Here is a 16,332-nt window from a genome sequence, read left to right on the forward strand (position 1 = left end):
TAAGATCACCTAAAGGGTAAGAGATTAAAAGAATTCTGAGGAATTTAATGGTAGAAAGGAAGTTAGTAAAAAAACTTGACAAAGAATAGCCGGATAGGAAGAAGCCAAAGTGTAAAAGAGTTTCAAGGAAGTCTGGTCAGCTGTGTTAAATGCCATCATTAAGGACCCAAAAGAGGACATTGAATTTAGTAACACTGAGATAATTGGTGATCTTTTTTTTTTTTTTCTGAGACGGAGTTTCACTGTTGTTACCCAGACTGGAGTGCAATGGCACGATCTCGGCTCACCGCAACCTCCGCCTCCTGGGTTCAAGCAATTCTCCTGCCTCAGCCTCCCGAGTAGCTGGGATTACAGGCACGCGTGACCATGCCCAGCTAATTTTTGTATTTTTAGTAGAGACGGGGTTTCACCTTGTTGACTAGGATGGTCTTGATCTCTTGACCTCATGATCCACCCGCCGTGGCCTCCCAAAGTGCTGGGATTATAGGCGTGAGCCACCGCGTCCGGCTAATTGGTGATCTTGATGAACTGAGTTAGTGATCAAGTGGAAGCAGAATCCAGGTCGCAGTGATAGAAAAGTGAATGCAGTGTAAGGTTATCATGGATTAAGCTGTGAATGAAAAGTGTGGGAGCAGAATCAGAAAATGGAAGGTTACTTTTTTGGAAAGCTTGATCTTAAAAGAATAATAGAAGGCGTAATGTCTAGAGTGTTTATACATAAAATCCTGATTTGAGCTATGTATTTTTTTATAGAGCTTTTTTTTAAAAAAAAAATAATGCTTTCACATTCTGATAATATAATAAACATTCTTCAGCTCTGATTTCTCTTTATGAACCTTCCCCTCAATTATGAGAGCTTGAATTTGAGAGTTTTTCAGTTCTGGGAAATTATGCATTATACTAATTAAGTGTAGTTAGTAAAAGAGGAAATATCAGAGTTGAGAGTAGAAGGATGTAACATGGAAAGTAGAGCAGATGAGGTTTTTGTTGTCACAAATAAGGAGAGCTGAACCTTGACCTGAGCCCTTATGAGTGGAAGTACAGAGCTGAATTGTGTGGATGACTTTATATTTTGGGCAGAGGGTTGAGAAATACCCATTTAGCTATATAGAGTAAGTTAAAGGTTCAGAGGTTTTTCCATCCTAGCATCCAAGGTGTAATGAATTCCTAGGACTGTACTGAGACCTGCAGAAGAACAGAGAGGAACCAGTTGTTCAGAATAATGAAAAGTCAAGAAGGCTGTCAATGAATGGAATATAAACCCACATCTCCCTTGGAATGCAGGTCCAAGAGAAATGTGCTGTGACAAAGCAAAATGTGTGACAGTTTTCATAATGAAAGTTGAACCCTGTTGGGGAGGGAGAATCTGGGAAGATTTTAGTTAGTTTTTTTTTTTTTTAATAAATTATCGTATAGGGCTGGGCATGGTGTCTCACACCTGTAATTCTAGCCCTTTGGGAGGCCGACATGGGCAGATTGCTTGTGCTTGGGAGTTGGAGTCCATCCTGGGCAACATGACAAGACCCTGCTGTCTCTACTTAGAAAAATACAAAAAAATAGCTGGGTGTGGTGGTGCACACCTGTGGTCCTAGCTATTCGGGAGGCTGAGGTGGGAGGGTAGGGGTTGCAGTGAGCCAAGATCACGCCACTGCATTCCAACCTGAGTGACAGAGCAAGGGCCTGTCTCAAAAAAAAAATAACTGCATAGTTCTTATTAATTCAGGCTGTATGAAGTGTTCATCTTAGTGTACTATATTTATTTTAGAAAATTTAAAACTTATTCAATGTAATTAGGTTACTCTATGACTTTTCCAGCTACTTGTACATGTGAGGGTAGATGATCATAGTTTGTTGTTATGGATTACCTTTAAAAAGTAATGATTAGTAAAAAAAAATGAGGTGGGCATGGTGGCTCACACCTGTGATCTCAGTGCTTTGGGAGGCTGAGGTGGGAGAATCACTTGAGGTCAGTGGTTTTGGGACCAGCCTGGGCAACATAGCAGAGACCTCATCTCTATAAAATAAAAGGAAAAAGTAATTACTTGATGATGATCTCATTAAGTAAATCAAAACTTCTTAGAATTTTCAATTTGTGGAAGATTGGTCTGTGTTTATAATTTTTTTTTTTTAATTTTTTATTGTATTTTAGGTTTGGGGGTACATGTGCAGAATATGCAAGACAGTTGCATAGGTACACACATGGCAGTGTGTTTTGCTTTCTTTCTCCCCTTCACCCACATTTGGCATTTCTCCCCAGGCTATCCCTCCCGTGTTTATAATTTTTTTCGGTAGTTTTGACTTTAGAACATTCCAACTGTATTTGCTCATAGAATAAATTTATTAACCAGTTACTCTCTTGATAACTACAAATGTTGTTAATTTGTATCAGATGAACTTGATAGTCAAGGAGAAGTTTTTATATAAAGATGTGAGAACACATTTAAATGAACATTTTAATATAAAGTGAGTATTTAATCATAATTTATAAACATGTTCTGATATGTTAATCATTAAAGCATTCATGATTTTAATTTAGATTATAGAAATTCTTTCTTCAGATTATCTGAGTGTCACTAAGCTTTGTACTATACTATACTACAGTGAAGGGAGCAGTAGCAGTGTCAGTTCAGAGAAGTTAAGTACAGATAAGAGAAGTAGTGAAGACCACAGGAAGGACAGCAAGTGTAGGATCATTTTCCATTATGGACCTTTCCAGGGAACAGCCAGGTAAAATCAAGCAATACTTTACTCTGTTTTTTTTTTTTTTTAATGTTTCAACCCTTCTGTATTCTCTCTTTTCACTAATACTTGTTCTTTCTACAGAGGTTGTTGGATGGATGTATGGGAACTAATGTCCCAGGAATGCAGGGATGAAGTAGTTTTAATTGACTCGAGTTGTCTTTTAGAAACACTAGAAACATACCTACGTAAACACAGGTAAGTCTCATGGTTGTTACAGTGTAATGTGGAGGGTGCCTTATGTGTCAGTCACCTACAGTGGCCTGTCACTGACCTCCTTTGTATAATAGCATTCTAGCTTTCCCTCTAATACTTGGCATTAGGTGGAGCTTAATGCCTACTCTCATAGGCAGTTCCTTTATGGGATGATTCTCAGGGTTAGCCTTCTTGTGTTGAGCCAACATACCCTATTTTGTAATTCCCTGCCCCCCTCTGCCGAGACGGAGTCTCACTCTATTGCTCAGGCTGGAGTGCAGTGGCGGGATCTCAGATCACTGCAGCCTCTGCCTCCTGGCTTCCAGTGATTCTCCTGCCTCAGCCCCCCAGGTAGCTGGGATTACAGGCATGTGCCAGCACGCCTAGCTAACTTCTGTATTTTTAGTAGACATGAGGTTTCACCATGTTAGCCAGGCTGGTCTCGAATTCTTGACCTCAGGTGATCCACCCACCTCAGCTTCCCAAAATGCTGGGATTACAGGCATGAGCCACCATGCCTGGCCTATTTTGTAGGATTTATCTGTTGGTTCCGCACCAGCTTTTCAAGAAACACAGAATGGCTGAGTCAAATAAGTGTACTTAATTGCTTTGGAAACTGATACTCCTTGTTTTTGTGACAGAATCATTTTGTGATAGCATTTTCTTTCTTTCTTTCCTTCTTTTTTTTTTGTTTTTTTGAGACGGAGTCTTGCTCAGTTGTCCAGACTCGCAATCTCAGCTCACTGCAATCTCCACCTCCTGGGAGTAGCTGGGACTGCAGGGGCACATCATTGCGCCCGGCTAATTTTTGTATTTTTAGTAGAGATGGATGAGGTTTCACCATGTTGTTCAGGCTAGTCTCGAGCTCCTGACCTTAGGTGATCTACCTGCCTTGGCCTCCAAAAGTGCTGGGATTACAGATGTGAGCTGCGCCTGGCCTATTATAGCATTTTCAAAATTAAATTAGTTCACTTAATATTTTGAAGTATTTCTTTTGTCATTGTCAGGACCCCAAAAGAGAGTTACAGTTCATGTGTTTCATTACTATAAAAGTAACTTCAGATTTTTCTTTTTAGGATATTACTTTTACAACAGAATTTTCTTTTTTCTTTTCTTTTTTTTTTTTTTGAGACAGAGTCTGGCTCTTGTTACCCAGGCTGGAGTGCAGTGGTGCGATCTCTGCTCACTGCAACCTCTGCCTCCTGGGTTCAAGCTATTCTCCTGCCTCAGCCTCCCGATAGCTGGGACCACAGGTGTGCGCCACCATGCCCAGCTAATTTTTGTATTTTTAGTAGAGACGGGGTTTCACCATGTTGACCAAGATGGTCTCGATCTCTTGACCTCGTGATCCACCTGCCTCGACCTCCCAAAGTGCTGGGATTATAGGCGTGAGCCACTGTGCCCGGCCTTACAATGGAATTTTCTAAGTGTCATTAACATTTGGAAATTTGTATGGAGGGAGAGTGCAGTAGAAAACGAAACTGGTGGGCAGGCCCACAGCACTTTGGGAGTCTGAGGCGGGTGGATCACTTGAGGTCAGGAGTTTGAGACCAGCCTGGCCAACATAGCAAAACCCCATCTCTACTAAAAACACAAAAATTAGCCAGGCATGGCCACCAGGGGTATGCCAATACCCCTCACAAGTTCCAGGTACTTGTGAGGCTAAGGCAGGAGAATCACTTGAACTCAGGAGGTGGAGGTTGCAGTGAGCCGAGATCGTGCCACTGCACTTCAGCCTGGGTGACAGAGTGAGACTGTCTCCGAAAAAAATAAAATAAAAAAGTGAAAAGGAAACTGGTAAGGGAGCCATCTAGAGATGGTATTCTTGGGGCGGTTCTACTGTTTAAATTTGTTATATATTGCATTTGTCATTGTATGTCCTTTGACTTTGACAATTACTTTGGGAGTGAATAAAAATCTAGTGAATGATAAATACTGGTGTCATTATTTTATGTGGTAGTAAGCTAATGACTCAACCCTCATACTACATTTATTGGTGTTTTTCTTCACTTTTTTTTTTTTTTTAATTATTTTGAATAGAGATTGGGGTTATTGGTCAGGGTGGTTTTGAACGCCTGACCTCAGGTGATCCACCCACCTCAGTCTCCCAAAGTGCTGGGATTACAGGCGTGAGCCACCACACCCGACTGTTTTTCTTAACTTTCTTCCTTTGTCATTTTGGTGGATTATGCCCAAGAGAGTAGAGAATGTGTCAATTATTTGGAGTTACACAGGGACTATATAGACATAAAACATATATCCTTCCTCTTTGAATATGGATTGGTCCTCCCAAAAGATAGTTTTTGTGGGTGATAAACGATAAGTTATTAGAGCACATGTTTTGGAGTTTCCTATAATGGTTTTGTAGATTTTCCTGTGTTTAGGGTTAATGTTTTAAAATTTTTAGATGGATTTTAGTCTATTTTATAAATATCTTAAGGGTAGCAAGAAAGTATGGTTGAGAGTAATTAAAGCAGTGAGTGATTAATTTAGGGAAATTGTATTGTATCTGGATTCTACTGATTGTAATACACAAGTTGACTTTTCTGTGCCCCAATTTTTATCTTCTTTAAAACAAACATAGGCTGGGCATGGTGGCTCACACCTGTAGTTCCAGCACTTTGGGAGGCGAAGTCAGGGAGATTGCTTGAGCCCAGGAGTTTGGACCAGCCTAGACAACATGGTAAAACCCCATCTCTACCAAAAAATAGAAAAATTAGTTGGCGTGGTGGCATGAAGTTGTAGTCCTAGCTACTCGGGAGGCTGAGGTGAGCATATCACTTGAGCCCAAGAGGTTGAAGGTCACCATGATCACAGTGGACGTGATTGCACCACTGCACTCTATCCTGGGGAACAGAGTGAAACCCTGACTCAAAAATAATAACAATAAAAAAGTAAAATAAAATTAGCAGAGTAGTGTGGGGGATGGGGCACGGGAGTATTCCCATAGCCTTAACTAATTGGAAGACAGGAGGATTGCTTGAGCCCAAGAGTTCAAGGTTATCGTGAGCTATGATTGTGCCACTGAATTCCTGCTTGGACAACAGAGTGAGACCCCTGTCAAAAAAAAAACAACAAAAAACCAAAATAATGAGAGTACTGATCTTAAGGATGTAGTGTAGGATTAAATTAAATTTGTTGTGGGGGTAATACATAGTAACGCTTGTTTAGGGTAGTACATGGCACATAGTAAGAACATCAGAGAATGTCTGCGTGCCAGATTTGCAAGTCCTTATCATTCTCTCTTTTTTTTTTGAGATGGAGTTTTGCTCTTGTTACCCAGGCTGGAGTGCAATGGTGCGATCTCAGCTTACCGCAACCTCTGCCTCCTGGGTTCAGACAATTCTCCTGCCTCAGCCTCCTGAGTAGCTGGGATTACAGGCACACACCACCGTGCCCAGCTAATTTTTTGTATTTTTAGTAGAGACGAGGTTTCACCATGTTGACCAGGATGGTCTTGATCTCTTGACTTCGTGATCACCCACCTCGGCCTCCCAAAGTGCTGGAATTACAGGTGTGAGCTACCGTGCCCGGCCCGTCCTTATCATTCTCGTGTTTCCAGTTCTTATTGTAGGTACAATTTGAGTTTCGGGGGTATAATCAGTTTAAATGATTTGTAAATACCTAAATAATTTACCTTTTTGGTGGTATCTACTTTTTTTTAAAAAACCATTTTATAGTAAATATTTGATAACTATTCAGCCGGTTAAAAATTATGGTAGAGGCCATATTTGGTGATGGTGGCTCATGCCTATAATCTTAGCACTGTGGGAGGCTGAGGTGGACAGACCACATGAGGCCAGGAGTTTGAGACCAACCTGGCCAACATGGTGAAACCCCCTCTCTACCAAAAATACAAAAATTAGCCAGGCATGATACTGCACATCTGTAGTCCCAGCTACCCAGGATGCCTGAGGCATGAGAATTGCTCGAGTCTGGGAGGCAGAGGTTGCAGTGAGCTGAGATTGCGTCACTGCACTCCAGACTGGTCTACAGAGTTGAGACTCTGTCTCAAAAAAAAAACAAAAAGTATTATGGTAGAGCATCATCAGGTACTACCCTTTATCTTAGTCAAAAGGCTGAGAAGTATAGAACATCATTAGAAATGAGGTGTTAGTAAACTGAAAACTCTGCCTTAAAAGTGTTTTAAGGCTGCGTATAGTGGCTCATGCCTATAATTCTAACACTTTGGGAAGCCAAGGCAAGAGGATCACTAGAGTTCAGGAATTCAAGACCGGCTTGGGCAACATAGGGAGACCCATTTCTAAAAATAAAATAAAGGCCAGGTGCGGTGGCTCATGTTTGTAAATCCCAGCACTTTGGGAGGGCGAGGCAGGCAGATCATGAGGTCAGGAGTTTGAGACCAGCCTGGCCATCATGGTGAAACCCTGTCTCTACTAAAAATACAAAATTAGCTGGGTGTGGTGGTGTGTGCCTGTAATCCCAGCTACTCAGGATGCTGAGGCAGGAGAATTGCTTGAACCCAAGAGGCGGAGGTTGTGGTGATCCAAGATTGCTCCATTGCACTCTAGCCTGGGCGACAGAGTAAGACTCCATCTCAAAAAATAATAAATAAAAATAAAAACAAAATTTAAAAATTAGCTGGGTGTGGTAGCACACCCTTGTAGTTATCAGTTACTCAGGAGGATCACTTGTACCCAGGAAGGTTGAGGCTGCAGTGAGCCATATCATTCTTCTGCACTTGAGCCTGGGTGACAGTGAGACTCTGTCTCCAAAAAATAAAAAATTTTTTTTAAATTCATATACAGTGCTACTTTTGCAAATTAGGAAAATCTCTTTTACAGCTTTTTTTTTTTTTTTTTTTTTTGAGAAGGAGTCTCGCACTGTCACCCAGGCTGGAGTGCAGTGGTGCTATCTCAGCTCATTGCAACCTCCACCTCCTGGGTTCAAGTGATTCTCCTACCTAGCCTCCCAAGCAGCTGGGATTACAGGCGCCTGCCACCATGCGCAGCTAATTTTTTGTATTTTTAGTAGAGATGGGGGTTCACTGTGTTGGTCAGGTTGGTCTCGAACTCCTGACCTCGTGATTCACCTGCCTCGGCCTCCCAAAGTGCTGGGATTACAGGCGTAAGCCACCATACCTGGCTTTTTTACGGCTTATATATACTATTTTTAACTTGCTGTTTACTTATGCTTGTAGTTGTACAATCAAACTAAATTACTCGGCGTGTAAAGCAGTAAAATAGGGAACTATATTTCAGGTTTTATTGTTCTTTGACATTTGAACATTCAATGACCTGAAAATGTAAACTTGCCATTTATAACCTGAAAATGTGGAATTATTTGCTATCTCTGTGTTTGTTTTTTCACTCCTAAAGGAGAGATTTTTCATGCGCGCACACATGCGTGCGTGTGTGTGTGTGTGTGTGTGTGTGTGTGTGGTAAAAGAACACAAAATAAGGCCAGGCACGGTGGCTCACAGTTGAGCATTCTGGGAGACAGGCGGGTAGATCATTTGAGCCCAGGAGTTCAAGACTAGCCTGGGCAATGTGGCAAAACCCCATCTCTACAAAGAATACAAAGATTAGCCATGTGTCGGGGCACATGCCGCTAGTCCGAGCTACTCAGGTGGATGAGGTGGGGAAGATTACCTGAGCCTACTAGAGAGGTTGAGGCTACAGTGAGCCAAGAGTATGATACTGTGCTCCAGCCTGGGCGACAGAGTGAGACGCTGTCTCAAAAAACCCCAAAAAACCACGAAACATAAATTTACCTTCTAAACAGTTTTTAAGTGTACATTACAATATTGTTAACTATGTGCACATTGTTGTATAACTGATCTGTAGAACTTTTTCATCTCAGCTAAAACTGTACCCATTGAACAATACTTTTTTTCTCTTCTAACCCCTTAGCAACCACAGTTCTACTATTTGAGTTTAATTATTCCATTTTATAAATGGAATCATGTAGCACTTGACTTTTTGTGATTGGCTTATTTTACTTAGCCATTATCTAAGACATTACTTGCATAATGTCTAAGATTCATCTATATTGTAGCATATGACAGGATTTCCCTCTAAAAGCTGTATAATGTCATGTATATGGTGACATTATTTAAAAATGGGCAATGTCATTATTTGCATTTCTTTATTGATTCATACGTTGATGGACATTTAGGTTGCCCTCACATTTTGCCTATTGTCAGTAATGCTGCAGTGAACATGAGTGTGCAAATATCTCTTTAAGATCCTTTTATTTTTTTGGATAGATACCCAAAAGTGGGATTGCTGGATACTATGGTAGTTTTATTTTTATTTTGAAGAACTTCATACTGGTTTCCAGCAGCAGGGTTCCCATTTCTTCACGTCCCGATGACACTTGTTATTTGTTGTTGTTGATTTATTGATAGTGGCCATTCTAATGTGTTTAAGGTGATACCTCGTTGCGTTTCTGATTTACATTTTCCTGATGATTAGTGATGTTGAGCATCTTTTCATATGCTTGCTGGACATTTGTATATGATCTTTGGAGAAATGTCTATTCATGCTTTGCCCATTTATTTATTTACTTTTAAATTATTTTATTTTTTTGAGACAGGATCTTGCTCTGTTGCCCAGGCTGGAGTGCAGTAGCACAATCTTATGGCTTTGCCCGTTTTTAAATTAGGCTGTGTGTGTGTGTGTGTGTGTGTGTGTGTATGTGTGTGTGTGTGTGTGTGATTGAGTTGTAGTAGTTCTTTATATTCTGGCTATTAACCCCTTATTCAATGTATGGCTTGCAAATATTTTTTCCCTTTCATTGGGTTGCCTTTTTACTCTGGTGATCATCTTTGCTGTGCAGAAGTTTTTAAGTTTAATGTACAGTCATGTGCTACACGATGATATTTTGGTCAGTGATGTCATAACATATATGACAGTGGGCCCATAAGATTATAATTGAGCATACTGTGTATAGAAACCTGCTGTATGGCATTGCAGATCAAGGAGAGGAAGTGACTAATATTCAGTAATGGTGCTGGGACATTTGGTTTTCCATGTGGAAAAAATATATAAATAAAAAGTATATATACTAGCTGGGTACAGTGGCTTACGCCTGAAATCCCAACACTTTGGAAGGCTGAGGCAGGCGGATCACCTGAGGTCAGGAGCTCGAGACCAGCCTGACCAACATGGAGAAACTCCATCTCTACTAAAAATACAAAATTAGCCTGGCGTGGTGCATGCCTGTAATCCCAGCAACTCAAGAGGCTGAGGCAGGAGAATCACTTGAACCTGGGAGGCAGAGGTTGCTGTGAGCTGAGATGGTGCCATTGCACTTCAGCCTAGGCAACAAAAGCAAAACTTCGTCTTAAAAAGATACATAAACACACCATCTGAGTTTGTGTAAGTACACTCTGACTTTCGTTGATAAACAAAATCAACTAACAATGCATTTCTCAGAATGTGTCCCGTTGTTAAGCGACACATGACTGTAGTCTTTTTGTTTTTGTTGTGCGTGTGCTTTTGGTATTATAGCCAAGAAATCATCACCCAGTCCAGTGTCATGAAGATTTTCCCTTATGTTTTTTCCTAGAAGTTTTGGTTTTCAGATGTTAACATTTAGCATTTTAATCCATTTTATGTTAATTTTTGTGTATTTTTGGCCCATATTTAAAGCTTTAGTGAAATAAAATAACATTATTTGTCAGCATTGTTGCCTCTGTTTACGAGGTGGGCTTAGAACCTCTAATTTAACACATATTTATTTTTTGTTTGAGATGGAGTTTCACTCTGTCACCCAGGGTGGAGTGCAGTGGGGTCATCTTGGGTTCAAGTGATTCTCCTGCTTAGATTCCCCAGTAGCTGCAATTACAGGGGCCAGTCACCACACCTGGCTGATTTTTGTGTTTTTAGTGGAGATGGGGTTTCACTATGTTGGCTGGGTTAGTCTTGAACTCCTGAGCTCAGGTGATGCACCCACCTCAGCATCCCAAAGTGCTGGGATTACAGATGTGAGCAACCGTGCCCAGCCCATATATTCATTTTAAGAAACATAGTTACCTACTTTTGGTCCAGCAAAATGTATGCACGAAACAAAGACATGGCAGTAGAAGGGTAAATACTATAGTAAGAAGTCTAGGCCGGGCCAGGTGGCTCACATCTATAATCCCAGCACTTTGGGAGGCCGAGGTGGGTGGATCACTTGAGGTCAGAAATTCAAGACCACCTGGCCAACGTGGTGAACCCGGTCTTCACTAAAAGCACAAAAATCAGCCTGGCGTGGATGGGCGCCTGTAATTCCAGCTACTGGGGAGTCTAAGGCAGGAGAATCGCTTGAACCCAAGGTCACCCCACTGCACTCCACCCTGGGTGACAGAGTGAAACTGTCTACAAGAAAAAAAAGAGTGTAAATCAGAAGTATTAATAGGAACAAGAGAAAGGTTTTTAAGCTGAGACAGAGGTAATCAGATTTGTGTTAGAAAAATTATTTTGGTGTGAGAGATGCATCAATGCTAGGAAGTTTCTAGAAACGGTGAAGTCAGTTAAGAAGCTTAAAAAACAAAAAGTGGGCTGGGTGTGGTGGTTCAAGCCTGTAATCCCAGCACTTTGGGAGGCTGAACCAGGTAGATCACCTGAGGGCAGGCATTCAAGACCAGGCCGACCAACTTCAAAACCAGGCTTGCCAACTTGGCAAACCCTTCCTCTACTAAAAAGTACAAAACATTAGCTGGGTGCACTAGTGGGCTCCTGTAATCCTAGTGACTCGGGAGGCTGAGGCATAAGGATCGATTGAATCCAGGAGGCGGAGGTTGCAGTGAGCTAACATGGTGCCACCGCACTCCAGCTTGGGCAACAGAGACTCTGTCCAAAAAAAAAAAAAAAAAATAGCGTAGGCAACTTAAACCAAGCCAGAGGGAATTGAAAATAAGAGACCTACAGGAGAAGAAAGAAAGACACAATGAATACTAGTTGGCTCTACCTTTAATGGGAGGATCTAGGGAGAAGTTGGTGTTAACTGAGATTTCCAGCCTGGGAGACTTTGAATGGCTCTGAATGGCCGTGTTCTTAATAGGGAAGGAACATAGGACTATAACAGCGTTGCCCTTGAGCAGTGAATTTAAGGTATTGCCTATTGGACATCTGTCATGTCTTGCCACTTTTCAGTATGAGTCTGGCCCTCAGGCAATAGCAGAGACTTGAACGGAGCTGCAGAGTCACAAATTGTCTTTATAGACAGGTTAGTTGAAGCCATAGGCATAGATGAGCTCATTTGGGAGATGAATTTAGAGATTAAAATTTCCTTGTTTCACCTAACAAATCTTCTTAGCCAGTTATTATTATTGTGAGCCTGGCTTTTTCACCAGACCAAGTACTTCTTGTTCAAGGAATTAAAAGATAAAGAAACCAGGCTGCAATTCTTTCTGATTGATGTTTAGTTTCTAAAAGAAATTTTCTTCCTTCTCTAATTCACAAACTCACAAACTCTTCTATGCTTTTGCCACATTATATACACTTAAGTTTAAACCAGTTTCTATATATGTGTTGTTTATATTGTGTTATTGAGAAATAGGCATTTTTTGGAAGAGAGAATTTGGCATTTTGGAAATAATCAGTAAATTAAAAAATACATGCACCACTTTCCCATTCTTCTCCCCCTCTCAGCCCCTATCCCTGCCCTCAGATGCTTAGCTAGTGAAATATAAAATGTAATAGAAATTGGAGTCAAGGTCTACTGGCTGAAGAGACCATCTGTTTTCAGATGGAAGGAGAGAGAACAAACTAATCAAGAATCATTGGTTCGTTGCCTCTATTGTTTTATTTCTGACCTATGTAAATAGCTTTTGAAGTGGAGATATGCTAGTTCTTGGCAACTGATACTTTCTGGGCATGCATTTCATGAAATAATAGGTGTGTATCTGCCTCATTGTTTCAGGCCATGTGTTTTTCTAGTTAAAAAAATCATTGGCAAATGAAGATCTATCTGTATTCATGTAATCCCTAAGTTTTTATTTACCTTATATTCATATGTTTTAAATGTGTGTATGGAGGTTTTTAAAAAAATACTATAGATGGGAGAGAGTGCTATCATCTTGTACACTGTTATATACCACATGAAATAATTGCACAGCCAGTTCTTAATTTTGAGGTTTTTCTTTTCAACAGGTTTTGCACTGATTGCAAAAATAAAGTTCTCCGAGCATACAACATCCTCATTGGTGAACTTGACTGCAGCAAAGAAAAGGGCTACTGTGCTGCACTTTATGAAGGCTTGCGGTGCTGTCCACACGAACGACATATACATGTTTGCTGTGAAACAGACTTCATTGCTCATCTTTTGGGTCGTGCTGAGCCAGAGTTCGCAGGAGGGTATGAGTATGTAATTTGCTAGAATGGGCTATCTAGCGCTTTGCTTCATTTTATTACTGAAAATTTATTTTCATCACCTTCTGCCTCAGTACATATGATGTATGTATAAATTAAGGTATGCCTGTAAAGATTTTGCTTCTCTTTAAAGTATGCATTGTTTTTTCTTTTTGTTTTTTGAGACGGAGTCTCGCTCTGTCATCCAGGCTGGAGTGCAGTGGTGTGATCTCGGCTTACTGCAACCTCCACCTCCTGGGTTCAAGCGATTCTCCTGCCTCAGCCTCCTGAGTGGTTGGGACTATAGGCGGCTGCCACCACGCCTGGCTAATTTTTGTATTTTTAGTAGAGACAAGGTTTCACTGTGTTAGCCAGGATGGTCACGATCTCCTGACCTCATGATCTGCCCGCCTCGACCTCCCAAAGTATTGGGATTACAGGTGTGAGCCACCAGATCTGGCCCTAAAGTATGCATTTTTTAATTGACTGAAAATAGGGAAAAATTGTTCCCTGGTGTTTGGTTCAGTCCTCTGCTACTTCTTGCTTGAAGGGAGGCAGGCTTTTTTGGCTTTCATTGTTACAGACTATCATTTTCACTTGAAAATGATTAAAAGGGATTTTTCTCTATTCATGCATTATTGTGCGCAAATTTTATTCACAATAATGGTTTTTGCATAAGTGAGATCTTTGCAGTAGGGGGTTAAGAGATACCTTATTGAATGTAATTCATGAACTGTGTATATTATATTATTATTACTACATAGAAACCTAAAGTATTATCTCTGGCTTTGTTGTAAAAAGAAAATCAGATGATGTTCATAGAATAAGTCAAATCCATTTCCTTTTGTGTTTAGGGTATCAACCCTCATTTGAGTGCCTATTTTCTGCTAAGCATTTTAGAATACAAAGGCCTTTTTTTTTTATCACCTGTGAACACTTGTAAAGACTGGCCTGGAGAATTTTTGCCCATGATTGAATCACTTTGCCATTGCCTTTCTTCATTCCCCCTCAAAACAAAAAACCAAATGAAGGAAAAAAATGTTTTTTTTATAATTGGAAAGTGAAAAGAATTATTATGTCTGCTTTGAGCTGGATACTTCTGTGTGATTGCCCTGTGCCTTAAACCCATCTCTTTAGAGGCAGTTCCTGAATTACCTTATTTTTAGCAATACGAGGACTAAGTTGTACTTGCATGTGTATTTCTCATTGGTTATAGACATGTTTGCTTGTATATTTACATATACATTGAGTGTAAATGTATAACTGTCTTGTTATTAGATAAGCAAATTGTGTTTAAAGCTTAAACTTGCAGCTGTGTTATCCATCTTTTACTGCTTCATTTAAAGGTACTAGGAATTAATGTGTGATTATTCTCTTTTATAGGCGAAGAGAAAGGCATGCAAAGACAATAGATATAGCTCAAGAAGAAGTTCTGACCTGCTTGGGAATTCATCTTTATGAAAGACTGCATCGAATCTGGCAAAAACTACGGGCAGAAGAGCAGACATGGCAGATGCTTTTCTATCTTGGTGTTGATGCTTTACGCAAGAGTTTTGAGGTAGGAACAGTGTCTGAGATTGCTTAGTCACGTTATTGGACTGAATCTTAATGTAAGCCTCAAAGGGCTTTGATCCATCACTGATAGAGTTTTATGGCTTTGGCTGGATGTTGTTACATGGCTTTGGGTTGGAGCAGGGGGGTCATCTGGGGAACTGGGATTTAGAAGAAGTTGCTGGATTAAAAAAAAATTTTTTTTGAGACGGAGTCTCACTCTGTCACCAGGCTGGAGTGCAGTCAGGTGATCTCGGCTCACTGCAACCTCTGCCTCCTGGATTTTTGCAGTTCTCCTGCCTCAGCCTCCCAAGTAGCTGGGACTGCAGGTGAGCGCCACCATACCCAGCTAATTTTTTTGTATTTTTAGTAGACGGGCTTTCATCATGTTGGCCAGGATGGTCTCAATCTTTTGACCTCGTGATCTGCCCACCTCAGCCTCCTAAAGTGTATTACAGGTGTGAGCCACTATGCTCAGCCAGAAATTTTTTAAGCCTGTTACTTGGCCAGCCTTGATTTTCAGATGTTCTTAGAGTGGAAAACTGAAGATGACTAACAAGATGCTGCTGTGAAACATAACTAGTGAGGCTGGGTGTGGTGGCTCACGTCTGTAATCCCAGCACTTTGGGAGGCCAAGGCAGGCAAATCACCCAAGGTCAGGAGTTCGAGACTGTCTCTACTAAAAATACAAAAATTAGCCAGGCATAGTGGCATGTGCCTATAGTCCCTGCCACTTGGGAGGCTGAGACAGGAGAATCAGTTGAACCCGGGAGGCAGAGGTTGCAGTGAGCCAAGGTCATGCCATTGTACTCCAGCCTGGGCAACAAGAGCAAAACTCCATCTCAAAGAACATAACTAGTGAAAAGTTAAATGCAGCCAAAGATGAAGAAATTTAAAAGCCTTTGGTAAGTTTCATTTAGCCTACTAATATGCAATAAAATGAAGTAAATGCTGTGTGAATGCCATAATATAAGAATTACTTTTTAGAAGCACACTGAGGGTACTTTGTAATGTAAGTATTGGGTTTAGTGCTTGTAAATTGGTAACTTTTAAAAAATATAATATATAGAACATACATATTTGGCTAGTAAGTATTTTGTATATATTAGAGCACAGTTGTAACCCTTTAACTGGGTCGTTGGTCCCATATGAGAATAGGATGAAATCTATAAATTCCAGAATTCTAGAAGTCCATCCATGAACTTTAAGTATCTGGTTCTGAAGAGTCTGAGGAAGTTTGTAGTAGTTGGTGAACACATTTCTTTTTTTTTGATTGTCTCGCTCTGTCTCCCAGGTTGGAGTGCAGCCGCGCAGTCTCAGCTCACTGCAACTTCGGTCTCCTGGGTTCAAGCGATTCTCCTTCTTCAGTCTTCTGAGTAGCTGAGATTACAGGTGCACCCCACCATGCCTGGCTGATTTTTGTATTTTTAGTAGAGATGGGGTTTCACCATGTTGGTCAGGCTGGTCTCAAACTCCTGACCTCGTGATCCTCCTGCCTCGGCCTCCCAAAGTGTTGGGATTACAGGTGTGAGCCACTATGTCCAGC

The 16,332-nt window shown here is 40.9% G+C and overlaps 1 protein-coding gene across 8 annotated transcripts in view; it reads left to right on the top strand.

The window, feature by feature from the left end:
• GGNBP2 (gametogenetin binding protein 2) overlaps window positions 1-16,332 on the top strand; it is a 44,613-nt gene that overhangs the window by 18,524 nt on the left and 9,757 nt on the right. For 2 of the 8 annotated variants that reach the window (XM_003732953.5, XM_008996994.4), the window contains exons 6-9: window positions 2,602-2,727; window positions 2,824-2,937; window positions 13,038-13,247; window positions 14,619-14,793. In XM_003732953.5, coding sequence (XP_003733001.5) covers window positions 2,602-2,727; window positions 2,824-2,937; window positions 13,038-13,247; window positions 14,619-14,793 — 625 coding nt within the window. The remainder of the gene's footprint in view (window positions 1-2,601; window positions 2,728-2,823; window positions 2,938-13,037; window positions 13,248-14,618; window positions 14,794-16,332) is intronic. The other 6 variants (XM_008996993.4, XM_035300734.3, XM_008996995.4 and 3 more) reach the window with 3 other exon arrangements.

This window comes from Callithrix jacchus, chromosome 5 (assembly GCF_049354715.1).
Source record: "Callithrix jacchus isolate 240 chromosome 5, calJac240_pri, whole genome shotgun sequence".
NCBI classification, from domain to species: domain Eukaryota; kingdom Metazoa; phylum Chordata; class Mammalia; order Primates; family Cebidae; genus Callithrix; species Callithrix jacchus.